The following is a 13,787-nucleotide window of genomic DNA, read 5'->3' as shown; positions in this document are numbered from 1 at the left end:
TTACCCTTTTGGGTATAAAGATAACAATCCTTTAACTGGAAATTGTTATAAATATTTATTCTGCTTAATAGCTAAACTTGTGAATGCAATTCATCAATCATAGCTAGAGAATGCAATTGTGCAGTTGTCAACAATTAACAGGACATAAACAGTTGATGAATGTGCAGCTGAATTAAAGTGCTCCCTAGGATAACCTGAAATTATAAACTGGATCATTTAAAGGAATCTAACAAAAGATCTTTATAATTAAAACAAAGCAGGGTTAATGGGATGTAAAATTGCATATAATCATTGTGCAATAATGATTGAATTTTAAATTATTAAAAACAAAATGAAGATTAAGAATATTTTGAAGGACTTTCTGGGTAAGATTTTGAGAGACCTGGGTAATAAATCAACAGTTTTGAAAAAGGTTTTTCTTTTGAGTGTGGAGGGAAAGGTTTAGATGTAATGCAAAGGATCATAGTTTTTAATATCTTCAGTTAGATGTCTGTCTCTTTTAATATATGGATGCTATAAGGGGATTTTCTGAGTACCAAAATTTTGTTGTTTCTGCTTGAAGTAATTCAAGTGCCTTTCTGATCTTTGACTTTATTAGAAATGTTCTGAAACAAAACGTGTCATTTTAGTTGTAGTTAAAAATATAACATCTATATTCCTGTCACTTTAATAAATTGCATTTTCTTTTTAAATCTGTTGATTTACTGTGTTTGTTTCTGTTTTTTCTTGTTTTAGATAATGTTTTGTTGGGAAGGTCTGAATAACACATATGTGTAGAATTCAGCATACAATCACTCTGACACAGCTTTCTAAAAACAGGAACTGTTATAACAGTTTTTAGTTTAACAAGAGTATATCTGGCTATAGATTTAAATTAATACTTTCCAGAAAAACATATGCAAAGATATTTAATTTAGAAGTGTAGAATAACGCTGTCTATAATATACATGAAAGATTTAGAGACATTCTGGTCATGATCTTGAACTTTACGCTTCTTTTTAATCAGTCTCATGCTATGAATGTGTGAAGTTGAGGGTATCACACATGTCAAGAGCTTCACTGATAGCAACTTAATTAGGATTTCAGATTTACATTAGGGTATACACATAAGTAGGCTTCTTAAATTAAGAGCTGGATGCACCTGCAATGGTGGCTGTAAAAGAGTTCTTTAGGAATGATGTGGGAAGGAGATTGCAACCTGCATTCAAGTGGGGTGGTGATGGATGAGGTCAAAAGAGAAGGGCGCAGGGTGACAAGAACAAGAGGTAAGACAGGAGCACCCGCCACAGGTAAATATGTACACAAATGCATACAGCTTGGGAAACCGGCAGTAGGAATTACTTCATGAAGAATCACAAAATTGCCATCACTGGAATGAATGAGATATGGTGAGACAGCCTGCACCACATGACAAAAGTGCTGTGATGGACAGATACAAGTTCCTGGGGAAAGACAGGCAGAGAAAGCAAGAAGGGAGTGTTGCCTCTTCTATGAAGGAGCAGCTCAGAGGTGTGGACTTCTTCAATGGGATCGATGACAGTCTGGTTGGTAACTTGCAGGACGGGATGAGAGTCCAGTAAGGGTGATGTCATGGTGAGAGTTTGTTACAGACCACCCATTCAGGGTGAGGGAAAGGAAGAAGCATTCCTGAAATGATTTGAGGAAGTATCATCTGGATCACAAACCCTAGTTCTCATGGGGATCTTTAGCCTTCCTGGCATCCTCTGGAAGTGCAACAAGGTGTGATGCATGCAGTCAAGATTTCTGGAGGGTCCTGGGGGTGACTTCCTGATACAGGATGAGCCCACTAAGAGTGACACACAGTTGGCTCTGCTGTTCGCTAGTAAGCAAGAATTGGGTTTGGATGTGGTAATTAATGGCATCTTTGGCTGTAGTTACCGTGAAATAGTGGAGCTCAAGATCCTGAGGGAAGTGAGGATGAAGAAAAGCAGAGTACAGACTTCATGAGTGCAGATTTTAGCTTATTCAGGAAACGGATAGGTAGGATCCCATGGGAGGTAGATGTGGAGGTCAGAGGAGCTCTGGAGAGGTGGCAGGACTTGTCCAGCATTGTCCAAGTGCAAGAATAGGAAAAAAATTAGATGTATCAAGAGACTGGTTTGGCTAACCAAGGGAATTATAGTGGAGGTCTGGTGCAAAAAGAGAATACACAGGCTGTGGAAGTAGAAGCAGGCTAGAAAGGAGAAATTTAGAAACATTGCTTGAGCATGTAAGGAATATACTGAGGAAGGCCAATCCTCAACTGGAAGTGAGACTTGGAAGAGATATCAAGGGCAACAAGAGCTTCTACCAGTTCATTACTAGTAAAAGGCGGACCAAGGATTTAGTGACAGACAAGACTGAGGTGCTCAATATCTTATTTGCCTGAGTCTTCACCAAGGTTTCTAAAGCCTCTGGCTTTAGCTGGTGGAGGATGACTACCTGCAGTGTATGAGGACTGAGTCAAGGATTCCTTGAGACAACTTGTTCCATACAAATTCATAATACCTGATGGAGTACATGTGGTGGTAGTGAAAGTCCTTGCAAGGCTGATCACTATTATCTCTGAAGGGTCAAGGAAATTGGGGCAGGTCACAGATGCCTGGAGAAAGGCAAACGTTGCACGCATCTTCAAAATAGTCAAAAAAAGCCAGAGAACTATACCCTGGTCAGCTTTTCTTCTTGGAAAACCATGTAGCAAGTTGTTTTGAAACACATTTCTGGCTGCATGAAGGGGAAGGTAATTGAGAACAGCCAACATGGATTTACAAAAGCTAAACCATCTCTGACCAACCTGTTTGCCTTCTATGATAAAACAACTAGATTTGTGGACATGGGGAGGAATATAATTTATCTTGACATTGGCAAAGTTTACACACTGTGTCCCACAATACTCGTGTAGCAGAGTTAGAAGTCTACATTCTGAATGGATGGACAACTAAATACGTAGAAAACTGGCTACATAATGGGGGTCCGAAGGTTGTGGTTAATTGGTGGTACTCTATCTTGGTGTTTTTGACAAGTAGAGTATCTCAGGAGTCTGTGCTGCCTGAGATGGATGTTACAGATCATTATCTATTAGTCTTTCAGAATTGGATTACTCTCCTCAACTTCTGTTGCCTTCCCCCTTTATGTTTTCACAACACTCACCTCTTTAAAGAGATGACCTTGTTCTTTCATTTGAAATAATTTCCTTTATTTTTTACAGAATTTTCTCATTTTAAATAGCAGGAGTAGTCTGATCATAATATAAATTTGAGGAAACATGAGACTATATTTCATCTCAGATTTAAAATTTTAGGGTTTGGTTTATGTAATTTCATCTCTGTACCTATGTCTGCTTTCTGCCTTTAGCCATGAGAATATATACTTTTGCTTATCCACCTACCTGGACCTCCAAGCATACTTAAAATTCACAAGAGACCTTTTTATTTTAAACCCTGTTTTGTTGAGAGTTTTCACTAATTTCCTGGAAAGAGTAGCAGAATGTTTAAATAGACTGGAAATTTGTGTTTGTTTAAATGTGGATGAATCGCTGATTAAATCCTGAAAGGACCCTAATAAAGACTTACATTCTTTCCATGTTACCTCAACTAGGATTGTTGGGTAACTGCAGCAAATTTTCTTTTGGACATCCTCTGTTGCAGTTTGGCAGTTCTGATATGTTTGGTTTGTGGTAAATGAGCTCACAGTCATTATTCACTGTCTGCAATACTTAAACGTTCAGGCCCTGTGTTAAAACGTATATCTATGGTGTCATTTGCCATATTTGATTTATGACTTGCATTTACAATTGGATCCCTAGATATACCCCTTGAAGAATTCGTTTAGTAGGTGGGTACAAGAAGGATGGAGAAAGGATGCTGTTCCTTTTTCCTGTCTTGACAATGATCTTGATCACAGAAACCTTGAGGTCAGAATGGTGAGCTCACCCTAATCATCCAGGAATGCAAGGTCTTCAGACGTCATGGATATTATGTAGCTTACAGCTACCAGAACAACTTGCAAAGGATGCCAGTCTGATGTACAAAATCCAATATATGCAAATCCAGGCAGAAAATAGCACCGGGGAAGCAGTAGCACTCAGATACAATATGTAAATAAGATTAAAGGTGTTTGATTATTCTGTCTTTGACAGACATAACCAAATTCTGTTGTTGTATTGTCATCCTCACCAATTGTAACTTTTGATTGGAGGAATCCTTTATCAACCATGAGTGGCTGTTTTATGGAAATCCATCCTAAATGTCATCTTCCATCAGCAGAAGATTCCTGTCATGGATGCTTCTGTAAAACTGGGCACTGAATGTCTGTATTTCTCTTCCGGCTGAGGCATGAACTTGAGCTCCCTGTTAGATGTGCTTTTTTATAATCTCATACCTTTTATTACATGTGTGCTTGTGCTAGTTCTACATCCAGACTAATAGTCAGTTTGTGTTAGACAAAGCATACATTGTTATGGTAACCATCTATCTATTTGTAGGGTCAGTACAGCTGGAGTTCTTAGATCTGTTTGAGGTTTCGAGGCATCCTCTCACCTTCTAACATCAGCTGGTCCGGTCATATCTCAAAGCTGAGGCTGATGGTCACTATTTCAAAGAGAAAGATTCCTCTTGATTTAGAAAATTCGTATGCAAAATAGAAAATCTTTATGAGGAGTGGAATAGATTCTTTGTGGTCAACTCTGAGTTTCACTGAGTCTGTTATAGCTTCTGTGGCATTTCTGAAACTTTAATAGTTATCTCCATGAAGTTTATCTTGCCAGCGTGCTCATGTTGTAGTCCAGTACCTGCTCTTTGCATGCTGTAATTTCAAACTTTTCTCTAGTAAATTCTTCATTATTGCCCTTTTGCTAGAAATCAGACCCCTGCATTAGACATTACCTCCTAAAGTTTATAGGAATTTACTTTCAAAGTATTTATAGCAGTACAGCATCTTGTAGAACTTCAAACCCTTCAAGTTAGACCAGTTTATGAATCCTATTATAGATACCAAGTGCAGCGATGGGTTTCATTTCTTATGAATGCCATTAGGAGTAGTAATTGTCAAAACAACTGTGTTTGGTGAAAAAGTGGCATATTTCCAGGCTGCTTCTTGGAAAAATTAAGCTATGGGCAACTGATGAAAGTAAGTCAGAAAAACATCTGTTTCCCTGGACATGTGAGTTGGCAGAACTTCAAGAATGAGTAGAGGAAGCAAGACCTTAGCTAAATTATAACAAATGTTCATTTTGTAATCTGTTTTGAAAATTGCTGTTTGGGAATGATCTGCTTTTTTAGTTTATCTCAAATGAAAGAAAGATTGGATAACATAAGCACAATTGTTTTATCTAGCAGCATAACAGCTACGAGCCCTCTTTCCCTCTGTGTGACATTATTTCTAGGAAGAACTGACTGCAGGATAGCAAAGTCAGTTCAGAATAGTGAGATACGAGTTTTCATCCTTCAATTCTGATAGGTGTACAAGTGTCACCGTTTGCCACAACCTATCCCAATCCACATCTAAATGTGTTGCAAACATCTTATGTTTTTTACGTGTTTCCAAGACAGTTTGGGTGGAGTCTTATCAGCGTCTCTATTTCCACAACTCTAAAATAAAAATTCTCCCAGGCCCTGGCTGTTTACCTGAATGACTTCTTGGAACGTGGAAGTCCACAATCCAGCCTTTTCAAGCCCCGGTACCTGAAAAACAGGAGCTTCTGATTGCTTCCATGTACTTTTTCACAATTTCCTTTAACCTATAAGCACTGGACTTCTAACGTAAATTTACTGAGCACAGAATTCAGCAAAGCAAGCCACGTGGATTTAAAAGAACTTCTTACCGACTCCTAAACATTTTAATATTTATGAATCGGCATGTCCTGTGACGTACTCTCACCTAGTCTGCTCTCACTTGTAAGTCTGAGGCTCTTGGATTTTTAGGTAAAGGAGAGCCTGCTATATACTTTTATTCCTACAGATACGTAAGCCCTGTCATGCTTCTTTTAAAGTACCAGCATATCTTAATTCTAGTTTTTTACTGCCATTTTCCATATGTTTAGCTGAAAACTTCACAGCTATCTCTACAGAAAGCTCATTTCCCCGTAGAAGTGTACCAGGAATTGAGTCACAAGTGACTTCAGACTGCTTTGTTGGTGGATTCCTTACTGAAAGTCCTTTGATTCTGTCTAAAAACAAATCAAACCCATTTCCTAGTAAGGGAGCTTTAAATTTGTGGGCATTAATAGAAATCAAGCTTTTCTTGGTAAAGAGAAACCATAAGTTACCAAGTCAGTGCTTAATCTCTACCTTATGCGGTAAGAATTGAAGCTCAAAGAGGATAAGGGTTTTGCTGGTCATCAATTCCTTGTTGAGATCAGCTCAGCTGGGGGAGGACACGGCAGCACATTTGGGTTCAATTCTCCAAGGAGTTTCAGTGGTGCAACTGAAGAAATGGTCACACAGGATAAAGCCAAACATTATTCTAGGTCAATGTCTTTTTTCTTTTGGTAAATCACAAATTACTGGAAAACAGTATAAAAAGTACAGCAAGCCTTGGGTGACACTTTTCAGACAACTCCTTAGGATGACTACTTCTGTAATTAAAAAGTATGACCAGGAGGCCTGATTCATCATTGTCTTAACATCAGTCTGTCTACTAGGTCTTTTGAGGGTGGTGCTTGCTAAGGCAGGATGAGGATTTACAAGGGTGAATGAGAACAGTGGGTATAATTTAGTCACAACAAATGTTCAGCTGTCAGTGATAAGGAGATCTCACTAAAGAACACGTCTTGTTTCCAAAGGAGAGTGAAAAAGGTACTGCTCTCCAATTTCAGATCTTCCCTCTGTTAGGCAAGTGTTCTAGGCTTAAGGCACTTTGTGCCTCAAGTTCCTTCTTACTTGGATTGGTCACTCCAATACACGATGGTTTGGGAAAGACGCAGAAAATAGACTTTTCCCCAAAAGGGAGTGCTCTGTAAAAATCCGTGGATGAGAAGCGTTGTTGGGCAGATGACTGAAATGTCAATCAGGATATATTGGGTGGGTTTCAAACCTGTGTTAATATAAATATTATGCAAGGTAATAAGTTACGTAAATATTTTATAACAGTACATGGAGTTCACATTCTTGAGAATACCTGCTAGAGACTTGGTTCGTCTTTTGGAAATATCTGAGGAAGTAAAAGACAAATCTATCACTGAAATTATCTTGTGCAAAGTCATAGAATATAGGGCTAAGAAAAAGGAAACAATTCTAGAATTGCATCAGAAAAGGTATTTCCATTGAAATAAGGCGACACTAATATTACTATGTAAATAGTGACTGGAACTCGTCAGATACTGCTGACAGTTTTGGCTATGTACTTGCAGAAAAAGTAAAATCAGTGTAAGAAATTATTAAAAACCCAAAAGGCAACCTCTTCTACTAACTGTTTTGCCATACAAGAAAAGTCAGAGAGCTGATTTAATTAGCCTAGTAACGTAGGGATAGATGGAATATCAGAAGGTCAACAGAAGGAAGAAAAGTTGTGTAAACCTAAGGGCAACATTTGCATAAAATGAAAGAGTAAAGACTGCTGAAGAATACATTTGGTTTGGAAAGTAAAAGGGTTTTAACCTTCAGAGAACCTTCCAAAGCTGTGCTGGAGGCAAGCAACTCGATCACATTTCGTAAACTGAAGACATATTTCATGAGCTAGATTTCATAAAAATGCATTTCATAAACTAAAGATAGTTTATGAAGGAATTTGTATGACGTAGCTGTGTGTTGCAGTGAAGGAGTGAATTTGCTGACCTAGAGGTCCTTGTTCCTTTCTCTTACTTGCAATGCATGAAGGGAGATTTTTTTGATGTATTGGCATCCTTTGATACTACTGAGTGTGAGATTTTTACTGATTTGGGTTCCTTTCTGAACCATTTCTATTAATTTTTTTTTCTGTAAGAATCCAAAAGATAGTTGCAAGCACTTTTTCTCATGCCAGAAAAGTATGAGGTTTCTTTTTTTAATTTTTTTTTTTTTTTTAGTCCTATGCCATACATGTGGTTGAGTTAGTAAGGACGTAGATAATTTGGAAAGTATTCAAAGAATTACAACATTACCATGCATGTTCATCAGGTGTAACCCAGTTAGGACAGTATGCCGAGTTGTGCTGTGTCTATATGAATTTGAGATTCAATCAGAGTTAGCTGGCCATGATTTAATCCAGATATAACAGTAATAATACCTTTGCCATCTTTTGCTTAGTAGAAATACAGTTTGAGAATACAGGATAACTTCCCGTCGGAAGTAAAAAGCAGTACCAAAAAAAAAATTTTAAGTAGTGTTTTTAAATTTGAAAAAGTAACGAGTTTCCTTGAACAAGTAGAGCAAGCACATAAATAAGTTCCTTTGCAAAAACTTCTGTAAGGCATTGCTTCCCCGACCTTGTGGTAGCTGCCTTTCCTTTCAAAGCTAAGATGGCACATTTAACTGCTTTAATTTATCATGCTTCTATTTTCTGCCCTACATTCTTGCATTTACAAATCAAAACATCCAGGCCAAGGCTTCTTTTGGAGGCATGCAAGATTTCTAAGTGATGGCCTAGATTTTAACCCTTCTCTTTTTCAAATGTCTGTCTTTCTGGCAAGGGATTTTAAGAACAGTGTAATTCTTAATGGTCTTCTAGATGCAAAAGCATAGTTTAATCTTTGAAGTTCTATTTTAGGTGCATACAAGCACCTAAGATAAGTGAATCACAATATGTCCCTTATTAGCACACATTGATATGATATTATTTAATGATTGTATAGTGTTGATAGGTTGTGGCCTCACTTTTGTCGTAATCGCAATGTGCTGAGCACCATACAAACAATTTTTCATCTTTTTCTTGAAGAAACTACAATCAGTGATAGAGATATGAGAGCGCATGAAACAACTGGCTAGACACAGTTGAAATAATATTGAGATATTCCATAGGTAAGATTTTTTGCAACAAACAAAAAGGAAGAGAGCAGATAAGTCTGCAGTTTTAAATAAAACCAAATAGCCTGGACTGGCCTATGTCCATACTGCTTAAGATTAGCACCTGCTAGAGCAGATAGTCTTCATTCATCCTACATAGCACTTAGTCCAGCTCCTCCCTGAAGCCTGTACGGTTCCTTTTTTACCTTAAGATATCATTACTGTTTTGCCTGTTTACTTCAAATCGTTCGGAATAACAGGAGGGCTACCCGCTAGAATGATGTGTTCTGCGTGCTGGGGTATGGCGTGAAAAACACCTGCAGAACTTTCCTGGGTAGCATTCAGGAGATTTTAAGTTGGTTCAGTCTCATCAATGTGTCTTCAGTGAACTGTCCCTTGGACTATGCTTATACATTTTTTGGATGGAAATTAGAGTGAGCCAAAAAAACGAGTGGAGGCCAAGCTAATAATTTGAGTGCTGTAGGCAGTCAGGACCCAGGGCTCTGGTATGTTGCCTGGTCCCCTCTTGTTTGTCATCTCCTTGGCTTTGGACCGTGAAGACCTGTGGAATTTTGAGGTTACGTGAAATCTGGCTTAGTTTGCCTGATATGCTGTCCAAAAGCTGCAGCACCTTCAACGTTGTTCCCAAATGCATCAGGTCTCTCAGTCTCTGGAGCAGAAGGGTCCATTAGACGGGTGGGAGATACAGCTGGGGTCACCAGCAGTTTCAGCCAGCTGATTTGAATCATCTGTTGCATGTCTATAAAAGTTTTCATTTTCTGTAAAGCAGCCAGAGACTAGCGTCCACAGATTTTTTTTTTTTTTTTTAATATCTTTTCTCTGAGTATTGGCAAGAGATTTATTTATAACTTGTGGAAATTAGCATTCTCTGGGAATCCATTTGAAGTCCCTTGCAGGTGTTTTAGTGCATAAATGGGCACAGAGAATGTGAATACTTTGTAATACAGATAAATACAACTAAGATGGAGATGTTATGTATTTATCATTGCTCATGAACAGAGGCAGCTTAGATTGTTTTATGAGGTATAAAAACTATGCCCAGATGTCCCAAATAATAAACCCAGTGGATTGAAGTTAGTCTCAATCTTTTCTCACCAAGTTCTTGGTGGCGTGGAGTGTCTAAGAAACCTATTTATTTCACCTAAAGCCATTTGGAACTAGAAATCCTGCCTGGACCACAGCTGACTCAAAGATACTGAATTTGTGCTGTGCTCCATTTATTCAATACTTTATTCATTCAGGAAGGGATGTACAGCTAGTAGACACTTAAAATCTGTGTGTTCAGCTTTGAAATCCTAGCTAGTTGGTTCCAGGTCATTAATGTCATATGGAAAAGTTCAGGAAGACCTGTGATGCAAAATTTGATTGGAGATGTTAAACACTCACTTCTAGTATTTTGTCATTTTAGAGAAGCTTGTTAAAGTCATGAATGCTCACTCCTAATCCATACCTTAGGGCTGTTCTACACTTAGCAATAAAGACCTGAACACATAGCAGTCGTAAAATACTAAAGCGTATCTTCCAGCGGGGTAGGTTAAAGAATAAAGCTAAATTTTGAATACTGCAGTGGAGGCAATTTTGGTCTTTCAGCTTATAGTTTGCCAAAAACTTTTTGCTTCCATGAACAGCAAAGGGTTAGGTATGATAAAAAGGCTTATTAAAAGCATGAATATCCACTGAAACCTTGATCCAAGCTTGTTTGTCTGTATCTCTAAACAGAGGCCCCAACATTTCTGTCTTCCCATGCCACACACCCATATTAAACATTAGCTCAGGATAAGTTATTTCCTTCCTTCACAGATGGTAGAACACACCAAAGGGAGCAAGAATAGAGTACAGGTCTTTCCATCTTATAGATGCAAGGTCTAGTACTCAGGACTTTCATGTCTAATAATCGTGGCTTTCGTTTGTGGTGCTTCTAAGCACCAGACACCAACGTGACAGTGGAATTTGCTAGAAGCTTCACATTCTTAAATAAAGAATCTCTGAAATTAAGTGTGTTTCCCTGATGCTGCAAGGAGGAAAATCCCAGACCGTGTGCCAGTTTGACACAAAGAGAAACAGTTCTTCCTGATCCTAAACAGACCTGTCAGATCGTTGCATCCTGAAAGATATTTCCTCCCCGCTGATAAGAAGAGCAAAGCAATTTTTAATAGAATGGATAAGCTTAGATATGGACTGTAGGGACGAGAACATAGTTGCTTCCGTTATTCCTGCCCAATAGGATATCAGCATTATTAACAACACAGTGTTGTTTATGCTGCAATTTCATTATGCATCTCATGGTATTTGGTGGTCTTCACAAGAATCTTAATTTAAGGTGTCTGATTGACATCCTCAGTCTCAATCCAATCTTAAATCTATTTTTTCCTTCTTTTCAAGTAAAGTTTGTCTAGTTCTGATGCCATGAAAACTTGGAAACACGATGCACTTTTCACTCCAGTGTTTGAAGAACATATGAGAGATGTATATATTACTTTGCAATTTTAATAGAATTTTGAATCTTCAGTAATCTCATGATTTTTTAAGTCTTTGAAATTGGAATATTTATATTTAATAATATAATGGTATCAATAAGAGTTTAAGCAGTTGCCCAGATTTTTTTAAATGATAGTATCGTATTAATATTCATATTGAGATTGCTGTTAAAAACATACTAGAAATATAATACTTCCATAAAGAACTTTTCCCCTCAATAATAAATAGCAAGCTTTTTCCATATAACGCGATTTGTTTGTGTTTTCACAAATGCAGAAAATTTTGGATAAAATGAATCGTGTCAGCTAATTTGACAATTGCATTACAGTAGTTTCGTTAATTTCAGTTTATTCCGTTTTAAGTAAATCCGCTGAAATAGCGTATTTGAAGTACATCGAAAATGAAGGTTGATTTTGATTTTTCTTCTTTTAGATTATTATGTCACGCAATGAAAGACCATATAGTGCGTGTTGCAAATGAAGCAGAATTTATTTTGAACCGACAAAGAGCTGAAGATGTCCACAAGCACGCTGAGTTTGAGGTAAGCCTGAGAGTTGGTGCATTTCTGCTTCTCTGTTTTCACTCAGTTGTCACCTAGACTGTAACCCCATACAATAAAGATTTTTTTTCTTCCAAGAAAGAAATTTACATTGAAGGCATTTCAAAACTAGTTTTTAAAAGCTTTGGTAAATGTCAAACACAAGGAACGGGTTTAATTTCTCATCTCCTCACTGAAATTCATGAAAACATTTACAGCTTGAAGAAATCCCTTAATCAGAATGTCTAAACTGATATGGCAGACCCTTTAGCTTCACAAAGAGCTTCTCTGATTTATTGTAAATCGTAATGCAAATCACATTAGTAATTATTTTTGTTGGATTTTATCAACACTGTATATGAGTTCAGTAAGAATGAAAAGCAATTAATACACTTAAGGCACTTAATGAAAAACAAGAAATAGAAACGTTTTGTTAAACAGAATTCGTATTTTAAGGCAGTCTTGTTAGAACATTTTGCATTTTGGAGCACTTTAGAACATTTACTTGCTATAATGAATATATTGAAATATGATATTACATATCTTTTCAGCTAGTTAGGAATCTTTAATTATTAACAGTAAGATTGTTTAAAATGTCTATTCTTTTACGTATTGGAAGAAGTAACACGGCAGCTGGATCCCATAACTCTTTAATGTCTATGATGCTTACTCCTAAAAGGAGTCAACATTTAATTGCTTTATTCATCAGTGTTTCAGTATACAATTTAAATTACATTGCTTGAAAGTGATCCAAATAAACAAAAAAGCTATTTTTAAAATGTGTTTAGTTTAACAGGGTTTTGATTATTTCTTCAGGATTAATTCTGTTCCTATTCTAAAATTTTTTGTTCAAAAATGGAGTAAAGTTAAAAATTAATTTTTGGCATGATTTTATCAAATACGGCTTTGCATTTTTGTGGTGTTTTATGCATTTCAGCACCATTGTTTTTTATTATTTCCCAACCTGTCTGTGCTTGCGTACATTTGTGTACGTGTAAGTATATATACACAAACATACATTTCCACATGTTTTGATGCTTAAGTGATCTAACATTAGGATTTAGAGAGACTGACTTAGCATTGATGATAATAAATAGCTATATCAATTTATTCATCTGTCAGAAAACGTCAACAAGCACCTGGAGGCTAGAAATAGGATCCAGTAATCTTAGTTTTGATGAGGTTTTTATCTCCTTGGAACAGCTCTCTCAAATGTGCACTTTGATGTAGTAGTTGTTGTGCTCCTTGACCCAGCTGAAAAGAGTGAGACACAGAGATATCTGTTGTCATTTCGAGTACACGTAACCTTTACTTCATTTTGTCAGAGCAGACAGCAGACACTTGTCATGTGGGATTGCAACAACTTTATTACCAAGCATCTACTGGATATTTTGAACTTAGATAAAATCGCATTTACAATTAAGTGTGTGTCAGAGTGAAGTTTCATATTGCCTCAACAATAAATAACATTTGATATTTATCAGAGCATCGTGCAGTAACCTAAGATGACAATGGAAGATTGAGTTATCTGCTCTTTGAAGAATACATTGAGGTATAAGATCTGTCAGAACTCTAGACAAAATGAGAATATTCAATTAACTTCCAGCTTCTGTTAGCAAATAGGATTTAGAATATTAACTAAAGTCCCTAAAGGAATAGCCTTAAATCAGTCTTATTGTCTCGTGAAGAAACCAACACATTTTTCATATATGAAAATTTTCATTATATTTGTCACATGAAAATCTCAGCTACATGTTTTAGATTAATAAGATAAAATCTGCAAGTCATAAAAGAAAATTATGAAATGTAGCCTGTGTTAAATATGAAACTCA

General features: G+C 36.9%; 1 protein-coding gene across 4 annotated transcripts in view; it reads left to right on the top strand.

Annotated features, from left to right (window-relative positions):
• The window catches only part of NBEA (neurobeachin), a gene marked incomplete at its 5' end in the record, with an annotated part of 525,299 nt that overhangs the window by 269,316 nt on the left and 242,196 nt on the right, over positions 1 to 13,787 (top strand). For all 4 annotated transcript variants that reach the window (XM_082492157.1, XM_082492158.1, XM_082492156.1 and 1 more), the window contains one exon: positions 11,850 to 11,958. In XM_082492157.1, coding sequence (XP_082348283.1) covers positions 11,850 to 11,958 — 109 coding nt within the window. The remainder of the gene's footprint in view (positions 1 to 11,849; positions 11,959 to 13,787) is intronic.

This window comes from Vanellus vanellus, assembly GCF_965231255.1.
Source record: "Vanellus vanellus genome assembly, chromosome: 1".
NCBI lineage: Eukaryota > Metazoa > Chordata > Aves > Charadriiformes > Charadriidae > Vanellus > Vanellus vanellus.
This window is presented reverse-complemented; position numbering and strand designations above follow the sequence as displayed.